This window comes from Saccopteryx bilineata, chromosome 2 (assembly GCF_036850765.1).
Source record: "Saccopteryx bilineata isolate mSacBil1 chromosome 2, mSacBil1_pri_phased_curated, whole genome shotgun sequence".
NCBI lineage: Eukaryota > Metazoa > Chordata > Mammalia > Chiroptera > Emballonuridae > Saccopteryx > Saccopteryx bilineata.
The window spans coordinates 357722103-357739057 of NC_089491.1; the positions used below are offsets into that span (position 1 = coordinate 357722103).

The 16955-nt window shown below is 40.6% G+C and overlaps 1 protein-coding gene across 5 annotated transcripts in view; it reads right to left on the minus strand.

Annotated features, from left to right (window-relative positions):
* KIAA0753 (KIAA0753 ortholog) overlaps nucleotides 1–16955 on the minus strand; it is a 56711-nt gene that overhangs the window by 19031 nt on the left and 20725 nt on the right. For 4 of the 5 annotated variants that reach the window (XM_066262947.1, XM_066262945.1, XM_066262946.1 and 1 more), the window contains exons 8-13: nucleotides 11030–11262; nucleotides 9667–9833; nucleotides 8451–8567; nucleotides 6312–6401; nucleotides 4806–4884; nucleotides 3681–3764 (exon numbers count right to left, since the gene is read on the minus strand). In XM_066262947.1, coding sequence (XP_066119044.1) covers nucleotides 3681–3764; nucleotides 4806–4884; nucleotides 6312–6401; nucleotides 8451–8567; nucleotides 9667–9833; nucleotides 11030–11262 — 770 coding nt within the window. The remainder of the gene's footprint in view (nucleotides 1–3680; nucleotides 3765–4805; nucleotides 4885–6311; nucleotides 6402–8450; nucleotides 8568–9666; nucleotides 9834–11029; nucleotides 11263–16955) is intronic. The other variant, XM_066262948.1, reaches the window with a different exon arrangement.

Sequence of the window (16955 nt, forward strand, 5' to 3'; positions counted from 1 at the left end):
AGTTCCCACTGGACTGCCTGCATCACTAGACTTGCAATCAGTGGGCACTCAGCCTACAACATTCACTTGATTTGCGTGCATGTTTAGCCCATCGAGTTTGGCTCACGTGGCACTCAAACGCTCTCAGCCCACAGCCCATGTTCTGCCCACAGCCCATGTTCTATCCGCAGCCCACACACACAGTGTCAGAGAAGATCAAAGTGCGCCTGCCCCAGCCTCCCAAGTCCTGCCTCCCTCACTTCCCAGTATCAAGAGTGGCAGTGGCAGACTCCACCACAGCTGACTCTCTGGGGCCAATCTCTGCCCTGAGAGGTGGAGGTGTTTGGCATCTGATCCCCTGGTCTGGAGAGCTGTGGGGAGGAACACCCAAAGACCTTTAACTGCCATTGCTAGAGCATAAAACTATAGAGCTATAAAGCCACAAAGCCCTAAAGCTGAAGCTGTAAAGCCCTCATAACACATCCCACCCACCAATGTGACTTTGGCCCTACCTATAGCATTATGACAGCAATGTCTCAGCAAAGTTCTGCCCAAAAATTTTGCAGAGCCAAAACTTATAGTACAGAAACATCAACTGGGAAAAAAAAGTAACCTTTTAAAACTGAAAAATAAATTTTTTCTTTTTCTAAAGTTTTTTCTTCTTTCTTTTTTCTTCTCTTTTTCCCATTTGAACTTTATTATCCTTAATTTTTATATTTTTTATTCCTATTTTTGATGTCTTCTTTTATTCTTTTATCTTTCTTCCCTTTTTCTTTTTTATCTTTTTCTCATATGAATTTCATTTTTCCATAAACTTTTATATTTTTACTCTTTTTTTGTGGTATTTTGTTTGTTTTTTATTTTATTTGTTTCCTTTTTTTTCTTGGTTCTTTTTGTTTTCTGTAGTTTTTCTTTTCTACTTATCATTAGTTTTAAATTTTTTAGGCCCTGGCTGGTTGGCTCAGTAGTAGACCATCGACCTACTGTGTGGATGTCCTGGGTTCGATTCCCAGTCAGGGACCACAGGAGAAGCACTCATCTGCTTCCCCACCACCCCCTCTTGCTTCTCTCTCTCTCTTCCCCCTCCTGCAGCCATGGCTCAACTGGAGCAAGTTGGCCCTGGGCACTAAGAATGGCTCCATGGCCTCTGCCTCAGGCGCTAAGAAGAGCTTGGTTGCTGAGCAACAGAGTAATGCCCCAGATGGGCAGAGCATCATTCCCTAGTGGGCTTGCCAGGTGGATCCTGTTCAGGGCACATGCAGGAGTCTGTCTCTCTGCCTCTCCTCCTCTCACTGAATAAAAAAAAATTGATTTTTTTTGCTGCTGGTAGAAATGCAAATTAGTACAACCATTATGGAAGAAAGCATGGTGATTCCTTAAAAAATTAAGAATAGAACATATGACCCAGCAATCCCTCTACTGGGTATATGCTCCCAAAACTCGAAAACATTGGTACGTAAAGACACATGCACCCCATGTTCATCACAGCATTGTTCACAGTGGCCAAGACATGGAAACAACCCAAGTGCCCCTTGATAGAGGACTGGATAAAGAAGATGTGGTACATATATACAATGGAATACTACTCAGACATAAGAAATATAGTATCATTTACGACAACATGGATGGACCTGAGAATATTATCATGAGTGAAATAAGTAAATCAGAAAAAGCTAAAAACTGTATGATTTCACACACAGGTAGGATATAAAACTGAGACTCATAGACATTGGTAAGAGTGCAGTGGTTACCAGTGGGAGGAGGATGTGGGGGAGGGAAAGGGGTGTAAAGAGGGACAAACATAAGGTGACGGAAGATGAACTGACTTTGGATGATGGGTACACAACACAATTGACTTTTCAAATGATGTGGAGACGTTTGCCTGAAATCTATATTCCCTTGTTGATCAATGTCACCCGGTTAAACTCAATTTTCTAAATTAAAAAAAAGGAATACTATGTGCCACTAAAGCAGGTAAAAATGGTCTCTGTGCTGATATGGAAAGATCACCAAACTATATTATAAAAAAGCTGGGTACAGACCCAGCATATGGTATCCCTTTGTGGGGAGGTTTAACATTTTATACTTTCTGAATTGATTGAATTTTTAGCCATGTGCATATATAACTTACTTTAAATTTAAAAAATAAATAAACTCATACATTTTAGAAAATTATAGTTCATGTCTAAGTCCAGTGAATGGCAACAGCAGCAGCAATAGACAAATATGTTATAATGGTGCCCTTCCATGAGCTTTGTCATCATATTGGAGATTGTCTTGTCTATAAGTAAATCTACTGAGAATTGTATTTTACTTGTAAAGTGCCCCAAATATCGTTTCCATTTCAGAAATGAGAATCCTGAAAATTTGTGTTCAAGGTCCCACAGCCCTGTTATACGTTAACACAGCAAAATAATTCTTTCTACTTCATCATGCCAACTTCAATGAGGTTTTTGTTTGTTTTTATTCAGTTATTTATAAACATTGACTCTGGATGGTGCTATCTGGGAAACTCTTCACAACAATCCTGATGTTTAATAGTAGTCCAGAATACTAAATAGTGATAGAATTACTTTTATTTTTCAATAAGTTGTGGTAAAGACCATTTAATGCCTATAGTATAATTCTTACAGAGAAGGCTAACTATTCTTAATAATATTCAAACGTGTCCCCTTCACTGGCAGCATTTATAATCACTTCATGTTTCTCTCTTATTAAAATGCCATATGGAGTTGTCTCCCTAGATTAGATGCTAGTCTCATTATCTTGCTAGGATAAAAAGTTATCATTTGGTGGCTATGCTACACAGAAAGAAACACTAAGCCATTGCAGACCCGATCTGCCAAGAGCTAAATGTAGGCCTTAGTTTCCAGTCTTGGAACTCTTACCTCACATGAGACTCTGTCACAAAATACTGGCACAATAAACTTATAATCACAAAGATTATGAAAATATGCTGCAGCTAAAATACTGGTCAATCATTATAATAGAGATACAGTCTCGAAATCTACTTTCTTCCTTCCTGTTCCTAAGGTCACTGGACTGGTGGAGCTTCATTACAACTTCCTTCTAATTGACACCTTCATTTGTTCTGAGCACATAAAGCAATAACTTCTTTCCAACCTCCACAGAGTCAGTGAGTGCAATCGGCACCTTCCATTCACAGCCCCATGCAGGGAGGAACATTCCTTCCCTCAAGCCCTCCAGAGGTTGGATGACCACAAATGTTGTTTTTTTCTTTACATGTTTTCATTTTTTCTTGGGCTCTCTTTTCTCTTTGCTATGCCAGAACAGGTCATTTCTGGACACTCAAAACATGATAGGCCTAACAATACATAGCAGGCCCTAAGTATAAAGGAAATTAGGCCAATAATGAACAAAACGAGGCTGAATAAAAGGAAATAAGGACAGCCATTCTTCTGCCAAAGGCCATCAGTATTCAGGGTCATGCAGTGCACCCACACTCTGTCACCAGGAGGAGAGGAAAAGAGCCACTAACAAAAACCTGTGGCTCTAGAGATTTCTATGAGCTGTTTGCAAGGCTGATCTAACTCATAATGCCAAATAAATATACACTATAAGAATGAACATGCCAAATATGAAAAATCCACTTCTTGAGTAGGATAATCTAGTGTTTGCCAAGTAGTCTGCACATCAGTTTCCTTAAATCGGAGACATTATCATGTAATAACACCACATACCTCCTCTGCGGGCTGGGCTGTCGCTGTGCTTACTGATGGACGATCCTTCAAATGAGTATCTGCTTCCACAGAAGAATTGACTCTCTATTAAAACAGATGAGCACGTTCATGAATTATAAAAATTTATAACCCATATTAGTACAAATGAATTCTGAAACTGAGTAACTTGTGTGGAACTATTCATCAGCTTTAGAGACATTAGGCATTTTGCAGCTATTCAAAGAACTCTGTCCTCATAAAAATGAATGCTATGTGTTGATCTTGGCTTTCTGCCCCTTTTCCTCCCTGGACTTTGCAAACATTGTCAGAGTAGCTGTGTGTTTTTATGCACTTACTCCATTTCTCTGTTCCACAGTTTCCTCATTGATAAAATGAGGAGGTTGGATGATTTGGTCTCTAAGGGCCTCCCCTGTTCTATATTCCAGAGATTTCCATGGACCCTAATAATAATTCAATATTGCTTAAACTAGAGCTACAGAAATTCAGTGACCTTTTCAGGGACCTGAAATGCCATTTGTTCCACTTAAGATGATAATATTCTCCTGGGGCCTCATCTATTCATACAAACAGATTGTTCCTATTGACAGGGTGGATCTACAGGGTCTGGCCATAACATTCAGCTTACTGCCTAGAGGAGGATGGCACAACCTGCTGGTGATGCTGCATGTCATTTCATCCTCGGAAAAGGCCAGGTTTGTGCACAGAAGCTGTCCTAATGGCTTTGTCCCTTGGAAAAAGTCAATCATTTTAAACCAGTGAAGTGAATGAGCACAGGACCAGAGCAGAGGCACTTAATTAAACATATCACCAATAGATGTAGTTAAGGATGGAAATAGCCATCTAAATTCATTCCCCAAACTAAAATCTCACCTTTCTCAAAAGTGAGACTTTCTCTTCCTCTTGTCTGTATCCCTACCCCACAATGGAAGACACAATAGGGCGCAGCAGTGTGTGGGTGCCCCAGGGGCCCTCGGGGCACTGTGCCCACAGTGTACAGCACAGCTCAGCACCGTAGTATCCAGCTGCCGAACACTGAGCCCACACAGGGTCAGCGTGACCTCTGGAGCAACTTTTTATTTTCGAACAACCTTTCAAAAAGCACGTAAATGCTGTGAACTGGATTACCTGGGCCTTGACCAGCAGAGGCTTCAGACGTTCCAGAACTGCCTTTTCTACCTTGTCTGCTAACTGGGTAGCAGAAACACTATTTAGAAATAAAATAGAAAATTAAAATCAAAAGCATGAAAATATCCTATTTAGCATATTTACCACTGCAGGTGAAGAAGAATCAAATGATTATAAACACACAATGCTTCTCTAATTTTAATGACCATATGAGTCCCCTAGGGCTCTGGTCAGCAAACTGCAGCTCGCGAGCCACATGCAGCTCTTTGGCCCCTTGAGTGTGGCTCTTCCACAAAATACCACGTGCGGGCGCTACCTCGATAAGGAATGTACCTACCCATATAGTTTAAGTTTAAAAAATTTGTCTCTCAAAAGAAATGTCGATCGTTGTACTGTTGACATTTGGCTCTGCTGACTAATGAGTTGGCCGACCACTGTCTAGGGTCTTGCTGAAACCCAGACCTGGTTCAGTTGCTCTGACTGTGGCCTGAGATGCTGCATTTCCACAAGCTCCTGGGTGGATGCAACACTGCTGGACCCGGATCTAAACATCTAAAGTGCATCAGGCTCTCAGAACATTTAAAAAGAATAATGGCTCCCTTTAACCAACGAAAGAGAGTAGAAGACTGAACAAATAAAACTAATTTTGCTCCCTCCCAAAACTCCACAATAATAGAGTGAGACATAAATACACAAAAAGGGGGAAAAAAGTTGCTGGAAGGCAGAAGGCCAAAGGCAATAACTACCTTAGCTGACCTGAGAAGGCTGAATTCTTAGCCAGTAATGGTGAAAATGGAAAGCCCACTCATTCTGCACTATTGACTTACACAGGTGCAAGACTGGTAGTACCAGGCATGTCCAGGCCTGGGGTGGGCAAGGAGGGGTAGCTTAAATATGAAAACAAGAATCAAATGATGTTATGATATTTGAGCAGTTAGACCTGGTTGCTCATTCTCTGGAAGCATCTCTTGACTAAGGGAGTCCAATCACAGCTGAGGCTGTAGGTACCCTACCGAAAAGAGGGGATCATATATGGATGCTGCATGCCAGGTGGTAAGACTTACAACCCTCCTCCCCAACTCAGTTCCTAGGACACTGGCATCACCCTTCAGGCAGAAAATCATAAGATTCTTCTCTGGACAGTCTGACCCCCAAAAGGAGAGACCTAAAGAGCAACATGAGGACCCTTAGCAAACAACCACCCAGATGACGCTAGAGTAAAGCTTGAATTTAATAATCCTTTCAGCATCAAGCCAACAGAGCTTAGAGGACAGTACAAGACAGTCCCTCTCACTCTGCTCAATGCAGCCAAGACTCCCCTGGTCTCCAGTACTGGTTCAACTGTAGACTTCTTAGGTGATTACAAAATCTTTCAAGCAGGCAGACAGCCAATAAACATAAAAAGTGTGAATACACCTTTAAACAATTTCAATTAGTTGTTAAAATAGATAGATGATATAGAACTGGCCTGCTTTATCTTCCTCTACCTCACAAATAGATATTTACCTCTGATTTTGCATTTTGTCAATTTCTTCAGCTTTTAAATCTTCAAGTTCCTTCAATCTTTTGGAAGTTTCTGCATCAAGCCAAGCGAGTCTAGCAGACAGTACAGAAAAGAGTCAAACCAATTCCGCCTTGACCTGCAGGGTGTCGATCAGACCAATTCCGCCTTGGCCTGCAGGGTGTCGATACCACAGAAACCAGCTGGGACTCGGGAGCCTCCAGAGCTCCGCCCCTGGCTCCGCGGACTCAGGAGCCTCCTTGCACCTGTACAGCTCTCCACGGAACGTCCATGTAAAGACACCGCTGGGCAAAAGCCCTCTTAGCTAGTGTGTGCAGAGCAACAAAAACACTGACCACAAATATCTTCAAGAAAACTAGCCACTTCTGAACTTAGGAGTTCTTGTTCAACTATAAAGTAGAGCTGTAACTACAAATTTAGACAAAGAAATGGACTGCCAGGAGAGCCCTAAAGGCTCAGTGAAGTCAAGAAGAGAAAGAAAAAGCTAACTCTGAACAACTCTACTGTATGCGGACGGCCTTTGAGTCTTCCAGCATAAGATACACAAATATTATCAGTTTATTTCATGGCCTATATTCATTTTGCTTCCCCAAAACTTCAAGAACAACTTCAGTAAAACAAATGCAGAAAGACCTGTTTTCACCGCTGTTGTCTCATAGACTGGTCTAGCCTTATCACCCCCTATTGAAGGCCTGTTCTTTAAGTTCTTACGTATTTTCCATCTGCCTCCCTGAAGGCTGTATCTCTGCAGCAAGAACTGTCCTGTCCCTCTTCCAAACTTAACCCTTTAGTCGTTATGGTACATACCATGTTCTATCTTAAATTACAGCTAATTTCACGTCCTCCCTACTGACTATAACTAAGCAGGGGCTGGGATTCTGTCTTTTTTTTTTTTTTAAACAGGGGCAGAGATAGACAGGGACAGACAGACAGGAACGGAGAGAGATGAGAAGCATCAATCATCAGTTTCTCGTTGCGCGTTGCGACTTCTTAGTTGTTCATTGATTGCTTTCTCACATGTGCCTTGACCGTGGGCCTTCAGCAGACCGAGTAACCTCCTGCTGGAGCCAGCGACCTTGGGTCCATGCTGGTGAGCTCTTTGCTCAAGCCAGATGAGCCCGCGCTCAAGCTGGCGACCTCGGGGTCTCGAACCTGGGTCCTTTCGCATCCCAGTCCGACGCTCTATCCACTGCGCCACACCTGGTCAGGCGGGATTCTGTCTTTATTTGCCCTTTTTTTTATAGCCTCCATAGTGTTCACAACTGTACCATACACAAAACAAGCAACTGGTAGACAATGGGAACACATATAATTTTTTTTTAATTTTTTCATTATTATATGTGTTATTTATGCATTTATAAATATTATTGTTGGACAAAGTCCAAAGGTGCCATCAAACTGCCAAAGAAGTCCAGGACACAAATAAGCCTACCCAGTCACTCAGCAAACCTGAAGTCCCCACAGAGCCCTCTCCTGCCTGCCTTACTCACAGTATGTTGTTCTGCTTTTCCTTCCTGTTTGATGCTCTTCTGTTGCTTCCTCTTCCTACCCCTGCTCCCTGGGGAGCTAACTCAAAGCTCAATCCTTGACCCACAACTAAATTCTGTCTCATACTTACTCCCTTAAAAATCTCACCTACCGGCATGACTAATTCAAACACTGCCTCAAAGATGACTCCCAAATCTACCCTCCTCATCTTTCATCCTTCAACTTCCATCCTAGATCTGAAACTACCTGCTGTGCTTAGAATCAGAATGATGTACCATCAAGGGGCAGACTGCCTGGGTTCAAATCCCAGTACTGGTCACTTACTAACAGGGTGACCAAGAGTAAATTATTTAATATCTCTTGCTTCAGTTGCTTCATTTGAAAAATGGGGGTGATAACAACATTAACTACTTTATAAAATTATAATGATTAAGAGAGTTAATACATGTAAAGCACTTGACACATATTTTTGAATGTCACGATCTAAGCTAAGCTGCATAGTTTGACAGAAAATGTTAATAATTTACATTTTAAATAAGCAACTTTATATCCAGAGAAGAGGAGAAAGGTCATTTTCAAATCTATGCAAAAGGAGCTCTCACATTTTCAAAGATTTGAAAAACACCAGTACCAACCTAACTGCTTCGTGCTCAACAGCACTCAGTGGACTTTCCTCCTGAGCACCTTCCTGCTGGACACACTGCTCTTTTGTGGCGTCTTTGGGGCTACTTTTCGCTTTTACCCATGCAGCACTGCAAGAAATGGAAAAGTGTATGTTTGTAATCGTTCACTCCACACCCAATGGCACATTGTAAGGTGCAGCTCAGGGAAGACGGAAGCATCAAATAAACAGCGACTTCCAGCACGGGCCCTAGAGGGGAGCTGAATGTACAGAAGAGGGACAGCCTCCAGGATCCAGGCTCAGATTAAAGGAGACATTAAATTCTCTGGACACTGTTTCTTCAACGTTAAAGTGAGGGCGGACGGCTGAGCAGAAGCATTCATTCAGAATCATTCAGTCTTAGGAGGACTCCATCCTACCAGGCTTCTTACCCTGTCTTCAGCCACCTCCCAAGGCGGACCCCTCAAGGCACCTAACTTCACACTCGTTTGTTCCCCACATTACTGCTTTTAGCCACCTTCTTTTGCTGTCCTACCTTCTGGTCCTTCCCATTGTGCTTCCAAGAACTACTCTCCCATGGTAAACAAGCTCCTCTTTAACCAATTCCCCAAAGACTGTTTTCACCTAACTGGACCCCAATGCCCCAGAGGGACAGTAACTTCTCTCTAGCTCTGTGGAATGCTGGCCCCTCCTCTCCTAAGCCCTATGAACGAAGGTGACACAGCAATAATGTCAGCATTATCCTAACAGTCCCCTAAAGTCAGAACACTGTGTAAGATTTGTATGATTTTAAAATTCATGATTATCTTGAATTAGAATTATTTTATTAATTCATTCAGCAAAGATTTATTGAATGCCTACTAAGATTTACTAAGTGCCAAGCACTGTGCCAGGCCTTAAACATTCAGACATAGAGAAGGCACAGTTCTGGGCCCCAAGAAACTAGAACCTATTGGATGAAGAGACACGTGAGGAAAGCTTATGACCCTCCATACAATGACACATGTCCACAAGGTGTCGGGTGGCCCATGGAGGTTATGCTACCCACAGTGAGGTAGAAAAAAGGAATCAACAGGCTTATAGACAAAAACTTCTCATGTATTAATCATAAACTTTTCTTCTCAATGAGAACTAAAATCCCTGCTTTATTTGCGCTAAATAATCCGTCAACTTTTGACCTGTGTAGAAAAAATAAAATCACACCCCCAAATCGTCCCCTCTTTACGTACCATTTAGGAGATGCTGGTGGGGACGTGGGGTTGGGAGGTATCCAAGGAGCCCTGGAGTCTTTCACAGGCTGCTGGTTCATTTTTAACCTGGATGAAACTGTTGTCTGTTGCAACCTGCTTCTGCTGTGAGATTGGGTTGGTCTACTTTGTTCAGCTTTGTGAAGTTCCTGTAAGAGATAAATATGAATTACGAGGCCAAATGGATATCACAGAAACTGTCTTACTGATGCTTCAAGTGCCCCTCTGCTACTCACGCACCCATTCGGTAAAAACCTAGCTGGAAAGCACTGTGGTGGACATCTGGGGGAGCTCCAAAGTATGTGAACAGTGCTGGGGGGGCAGGCCAGAGGAGGTGTAAAATTGAATCCCCAGCTCTGCCATCCTCTGATATATATATTATATGTAAAATATATATTTATAGGTTTTTCTAGTTAAACAAACCAAAAAATGGTTAAACTGTAAAACATTCTTAGTTAAAATACTTCTCTGAGCCTCAGGTTTCTCATCTGTAAAATGAGAGATCATTTCTTCAGAAGTTTCTAAAGATGAAATGGGCTAATATAGGAAGAACACAGCGATGAAGGTAGGAAGGCCCACGCATCTGAACAGAACGCTCGGGCTACGCTAACACGCTACAGAAAACGGGCTCTTTGAACAATGCCAAGCTGAGTTCACAGAGCTCAATTCTGACTCGGACAGAAATGAAGGCTTGATCTAAGTCCATGATCTATAAGTAACTGGTGATAACTGCTAATTCCTTTTCCTGGGTCACCTGATAACATGTAGGTTTGCCACAGAAGCCTCTAGACAACACCAGTAAAAGGCAGTTACCAATGGTATTTAGAGTGGGAGGGGCTCCTCTGGCCAGTTCTCCACTGGTAGGGCCTAAGTTAAAATTTAAATAGAAACTTAAAATATAATATAGTTTCAAGCCAGCTGGCTTCCAAACCCATATTAGAAAGTATTCACTCTAGGTTGCCTTTTAACATTGAGTAGTTACAATTTATCAATATTTATCTTTAGCAGGAACCAAACCTTATTTGGAACCCCTAAATTTCATACTTCCAAATTAAAAGCAGAATAAACCTGAATTTAAAAATAATCTGCCTGATTAGGATGGTAGCAAACCAAGACAAGAGATAATGCACTGTCCTAGCAACAATATTTAAAATGACAATTTTTGTTAAAATATGGAACGACCTAAAGCTAAACTCAGTCATCTTAATTTAGATAGCTGGACTCAAGGGCTCTGGCAGTCAAAGGTCTGAGAACTCAAATCTTGGCTCTACCTCTGAGTAGCCTACGTGATGCTAGACAATGTCAGGCTAACACAAATGGGCCAAAGAAAGGAGTGATTTCTTACTTGCTGTAGCCTTGCCGTGGCCAGAGCACCTTTCTTCCTCAATGGCACATTTTCAGCAACAGGTTTTCTCCTCGGCACTCTCGTTTTGGCCAAGGCTAACGACTCTTCTCTGAAGCCTGAGTTTTGGTCAAGAATAGATGGAGCTTCTTCTGGAAGGATATCCGCATCTAATACATCGAGCTCATTCTCCAATCTCTGAGTCACCGGAAGCTCTATATCGGGTTGATGTTCATCTATATGGAAATTTCAAAAGGACAAACTGAGGGAAATGCTATTCAAATCAAATGAGAGAGAATGACTATCTATAGGCAGATAAGCGGCAAACAGCTATTCTAGCCCTGGTAAAAACTAAGGTGTTTTGTTGCCAAAGTTACTCCTTCATCCTATGACTCGCAGGGCACTTCCACAAGCAGGAACCCAAGTGTCATGGTCAACTCTCTGAATCTCACCTCTCACATTTACTCCTTCACCTGGTCCCTTTTACCCTAATTCTAAACTATCTCTTGTACTTATTATCTCTGCCTCCCTTCCCTTCCGACTACCCGAGGTCAGCCTTGCAATACCTTGTGACTGTATTAACAGAATCTCCTAACCCAGTGGTCCCCAACCCCCAGGCTGCAGACCACTATTGGTCCATGGGCCATTTGGTACCGGTCTGCAGAGAAAGAATAAATAACTTACATTATTTCCGTTTTATTTATATTTAAGTCTGAACGATGTTTTATTTAAAAAAAAATGACCAGATTCCCTCTGTTACATCTAAGACTCACTCTTTTTTTTTTTTTTTAATTTTTTAATTTTTATTTTTTTTGTGTGTGTATTTTTCTGAAGCTGGAAACGGGGAGAGACAGCCAGACAGATTCCCGCATGCGCCCGACCGGGATCCACCCAGCATGCCCACCAGGAGCGACACTCTGCCAACCAGGGGGCGATGCTCTGCCCCTCCGGGGCATCGCTCTGCCTCGACCAGAGCCACTCTAGCGCCTGGGGCAGAGGCCAAGGAGCCATCCCCAGTGCCCGGGCCATCTTTGCTCCAATGGAGCCTTGGCTGCGGGAGGGGAAGAGAGAGACAGAGAGGAAGGAGGGGGTGGGGGTGGAGAAGCAGATGGGCGCTTCTCCTATGTGCCCTGGCCGGGAATCGAACCCAGGTCCCCCGCACGCCAGGCCAACGCTACCGCTGAGCCAACCAGCCAGGGCCCCAAGACTCACTCTTGATGCTTGTCTTGGTCACGTGATACATCTGTCCCACCCTAAAGGCTGGTCCGTGAAAATATTTTCTGACATTAAACCGGTCTGTGGCCCAAAAAAGGTTGGGGACCACTGTCCTAACCGACTCCTTCCTTATCTTCATCAAACCTTCACCTGGCTACCAAAACTGCTTTTTCTAAAATGTACATATTTAATTGTCACTTCTCAAAACCTCCTGATTTGATATAGAATAGAGTCTGAACTCCATACACGACACTCAACCTGCAAATGGGAAAAAAATTAAAACTGCCCTTTTAGAAATGAGGTAACACTTTCTGTACAGAAAATCAAGAGAATCTGTAAACAATTACAACTAAGAGGAGAGTTCAGCAAAGTTTTTGGATAAAAGAAAACATACAAAAAGTGTCATCCCCACATATCAAAATAATTAGAGAAAATATAACAGAAAAAAATCCTATAAATGTTGCCAACAAAAACTACCCTATATAAGGCACTTAGGAAAAAATCTAATGAAAGATATACAAGACTTTTACAGAAAAAATTCAAAGGTATTTTTAAAAGGCATGAAAAAAAGAAAATATGAATGCACTATTTTCATGAATGAGAAGAATACTATAAAGATGTCAATTCTCCCTAAGTAATCTATAATTTTCAATGCAAATTCAATTAAAATCCCAACAGATTTTTTTATAGATCTAAGTGGGCTGACCCCTATATTCTCATGAAGAGTAAAATACCAAGATAGCCCAAATAATTGTGAAGAACAAAGTGTGGAGTGGGCCGAGGGCAGGAGTCTTTTTCTACCAGCGATACAGTGTTCGGGATAAAGCTATAATAATAGAGGCAGTGTGGGAGGGAAGCAGGAACAGGCAGAAACCAATGAAGCAAAATGGATATGACACAGGCGGCATGAAAACCAGGGAGTATAAACTGGACTGCTCAATAGAGCTGAGACTATTCATATCCCTAGGTAATGAAATACAGCAGGGTCCTTACCTCACACCAAATAGCACTTAAATTCTAAATAGAACAAAGACCTACATGTGAAAGAAACACTTTAAAGCTTTTAGAGGAAAATACAGGAAGAACATGATTACGACATCAGGACAGAAAAGGCTTTCTTAAACCCAATATATTTAAATTTAATTATACTAAACTACAATCTCCTTTTGACAAAAAGACTCCATAAGTCAACAGACAAGTCACAGTCTGAAAGTAGAGTTCTGTAATGTAAATAATTAACATAGAATATGCAGACTATATAAAGAACACCCACAAATCTGTAAGAAAAAAACAATTCAACAGAGAAACAAAGGCTTCGCCTACAACTGCAACCCAGCAGTTTCACTTCCAGGTACATACAGCCCAGAGGAACTCGCACATGTGTACAAGGGAAGACAGGAGCAAGAATATACACTTTATTATTGTTTATAATAAAAGCAAAACATTTGAAACAACCCAAAGAGCTAAAAATAAACTATGGTTTATTCATACAAGGGAAACCTATACAACAGCTAGATTAACAAAACAGAATTCATGCACAATATAAATATCTTACACATAGGTGGTGGAAAAGCAACTGTAGAATGATGCTTACTATATCATTTACATGGAATATATAATAGGTGAAATATACTGCTCACAAAAATTAGGGGATATTTCAAAATGAATACGAAGCTATAAAATATCTCCTAATTTTTGTGAGCAATATACTTTGTATTGCTTATGGATAGATGCAAAAGCAGAACAAGTTTAAAAACAGGACATGTCCATATTATAATAATAAGAGTAACCTCTGGTGAGGAAGGGAGGGGACTAGAAAGAAGAAATATGAAAGAAACAGCTGTACTTTGGTACATATATTCTATGGAATACTACTCAGCCATAAGAAATGAGGACATCGGATCATTTACAACAACATGGATGGACCTTGATAACATACTGAGTGAAATAAGTAAATAAAAAAAAACTAAGAACTATATGATTCCATACATAGATGGGACATAAAAATGAGACTCAGAGACATGGACAAGAGTGTGGTGGTTATGGGAGGAGGGGGCACAAAGAAAACCAGATACAAGGTGACGGAAGACAATTTGACTTTGGGTGATGGATATGCAACATAATCAAATGTCAAAATAACCTGGAGATGTTTTCTCTAAACATATGTAGTCTGATTTATCAATGTCATCCCATTAAAATTAATAATAATAAATAAATAAAAGAAACAGCTGTACCTGTCATATTTTCTTTCTTTTTTTAATTCATTTTTAGAGAGGAGAGAGGGAGAGAGAAAGAGAGAAAGAGAAGGGGGGAGCAGGAAGCATCAACTCCCATATGTGCCTTGACCGGGCAAGCCCAGGGTTTCGAACCGGCGACCTCAGTGTCCCAGGTTGATCCACTGTGCCACCACAGCTCAGGCACACCATATTTTTTTTTCTTAAAAAACAAATTCTGAACCAAATCAAGCAAAAATGTTCAAATTTGTTAAAATCCGGGTAGTGGATACATAGCTGTTTACTATTTTCACTCTTTTTCTATATTTTAAAAATAATTCATAATACCCTGGCTGGGTAGCTCAGTTGGTTAGAGTGTCAGCCCAATATGCCACAAGGTTGAAGGTTCAAGCCTCAGTCAGTGAACATACAAGACACAACCAATGAATACATAAATAAGTAGAATACAAATCAATGTTTCTTTCTCTCTTTCTAAAAAAAAAAATCAAATAAAATAAAAAATTAAGAGTTCATAATAAAAGGAAAATTTCATTTGAACTACTTTAATAGCAGTATGTCAAGTCAGATTCAGATTCCCTCTGCATCACTTCTTCTTTTTTATTATTATTATTAATTTTCCCACTGATTTGAGAGACAGAGATGAAGTCCACCATAATTCAGTTTTATCCTGAATAAAAACCCATTTAATAAAGCAGAGAAAAAAAGATATAAAAATTGCAAAGATAAAGGCAAAACTTTACTTATTTGTAGATTATCTCATCTATCTAGAAAATTAGAAAAGGACTAACAAAATGTCATATTTCATCAAATCTAAAACACTGAGTATAAGAAATCATTATTTCATGTACCAATCACAAATTTTAAAATATTGCCAATAAATTGAAAGATACCGTCAAATTAAGAATGTATCCCAATTTCAGATATGTTCCAATGTATACCTTACCACAGCAAATTACAGATTTCAGCCAGGTGCCCAATATAAGAATAATATACAAATCCAACAATTCTTCCATTAGTAGCAATAACCAATTTCAACACATCGTAGGAAAGAAGATCCCATTCACAATAACAAGAGTAACCAGAAATAAATCTAACAAGGAATTTAGGCATTTATATATATTCCTTTGTTAGGAATTCTTATAGGCAGAAAATTATAAAATTCAACTGAAGGGATGGAAAAGGATATGAATAAATTGATGGGCCAACTTCATATTGTAAAGATGTCATTTCTCCCCTAAGTAATCTATGAACTCAATGCAATACCAATCAAAATCCAGAGAGAATTTTTCATGGAACTTGATAAGCTCATTTAAAATTCCTCTAAAGATAAGCATTTACCATCAGCAAAATTTTACAAAAGAACAAAGAGGGAAGAACTGCCTCATGAAATACTAAAATATGTAAGAATGTTTATTCTGACTACAAAGGTAAAATTTCCTGAATCAGAAAAGACACTATAAAACTTTTTTTTCAAAAGCAAGTGACTAAAAGACATGTGATATATGTACACTAAAAAAGGATTAAGATCTAGAATATATAAAGAACTTCTATACACCCATAAGCAAAAGTCATAGAACCCAGCAGGGAGATGGCAAAGCATATGAACAGACAAATCACAGAAGAGGAAATAAACATGGCTAAGGAACACATGAAAGAAACAATAGGCCCTGGCTGGTTGGCTCAGCAGTAGAGCGTCGGCCTGGCTTGCAGGAGTCCTGGGTTCAATTCCCGGCCAGGGCACACAGGAGAAACGCCCATCTGCTTCTCCACCCCTCCCCCACTCCTTCCTCTCTGTCTCTCTCTTCCCCTCCCGCAGCTGAGGCTCCATTGGAGCAAAGATGGCCCGGGCGCTGGGGATGGCTCTGTGGCCTCTGCCTCAGGCGCTAGAATGGCTCTGGATGCAACAGAGCGATGCCCCAGATGGGCAGAACATTGCCCCCTGGTGGGCATGCTGGGTGGATCCCGGTTGGGCGCATGCGGGAGTCTGTCTGACTGCCTCCCTGTTTCCAGCTTCGGAAAAATGAAAAAAAAAAAAAAAAAAAAAAGAAACAATAATCTTCCTAAAGGAGTCAGGGAGATTCAATTAAAACAATAAGGTACCATTTTCCACTGAGAGACTGAAAAAATTGTAAATTTCATTATATAAAGTACTTGAGAAGGATACTGATGATCACTGCTAGTCAAAATATAATTGTATACCCATTTTCAAGGACAAGTTAACAGTATAGTCTAACTGTGTACACTACATACTCTAGCAATTCCACTTGGAATAACAAGAATTTATAACCCATGTAAAAAGACAGATATAGATATAATGTGCATATGTATATGCATCCATCTATCTACCTACCTACCTACCTACCTACCTACCTACTATTAAAGTGAAAATTATAAGCAGGGCTCTAACTTCCAGCTCTGTAGGAATTGACTTTGGGTAGCCCAAACACTGTGACGTAGGAAAAGGGTACTTTACTTTTCCA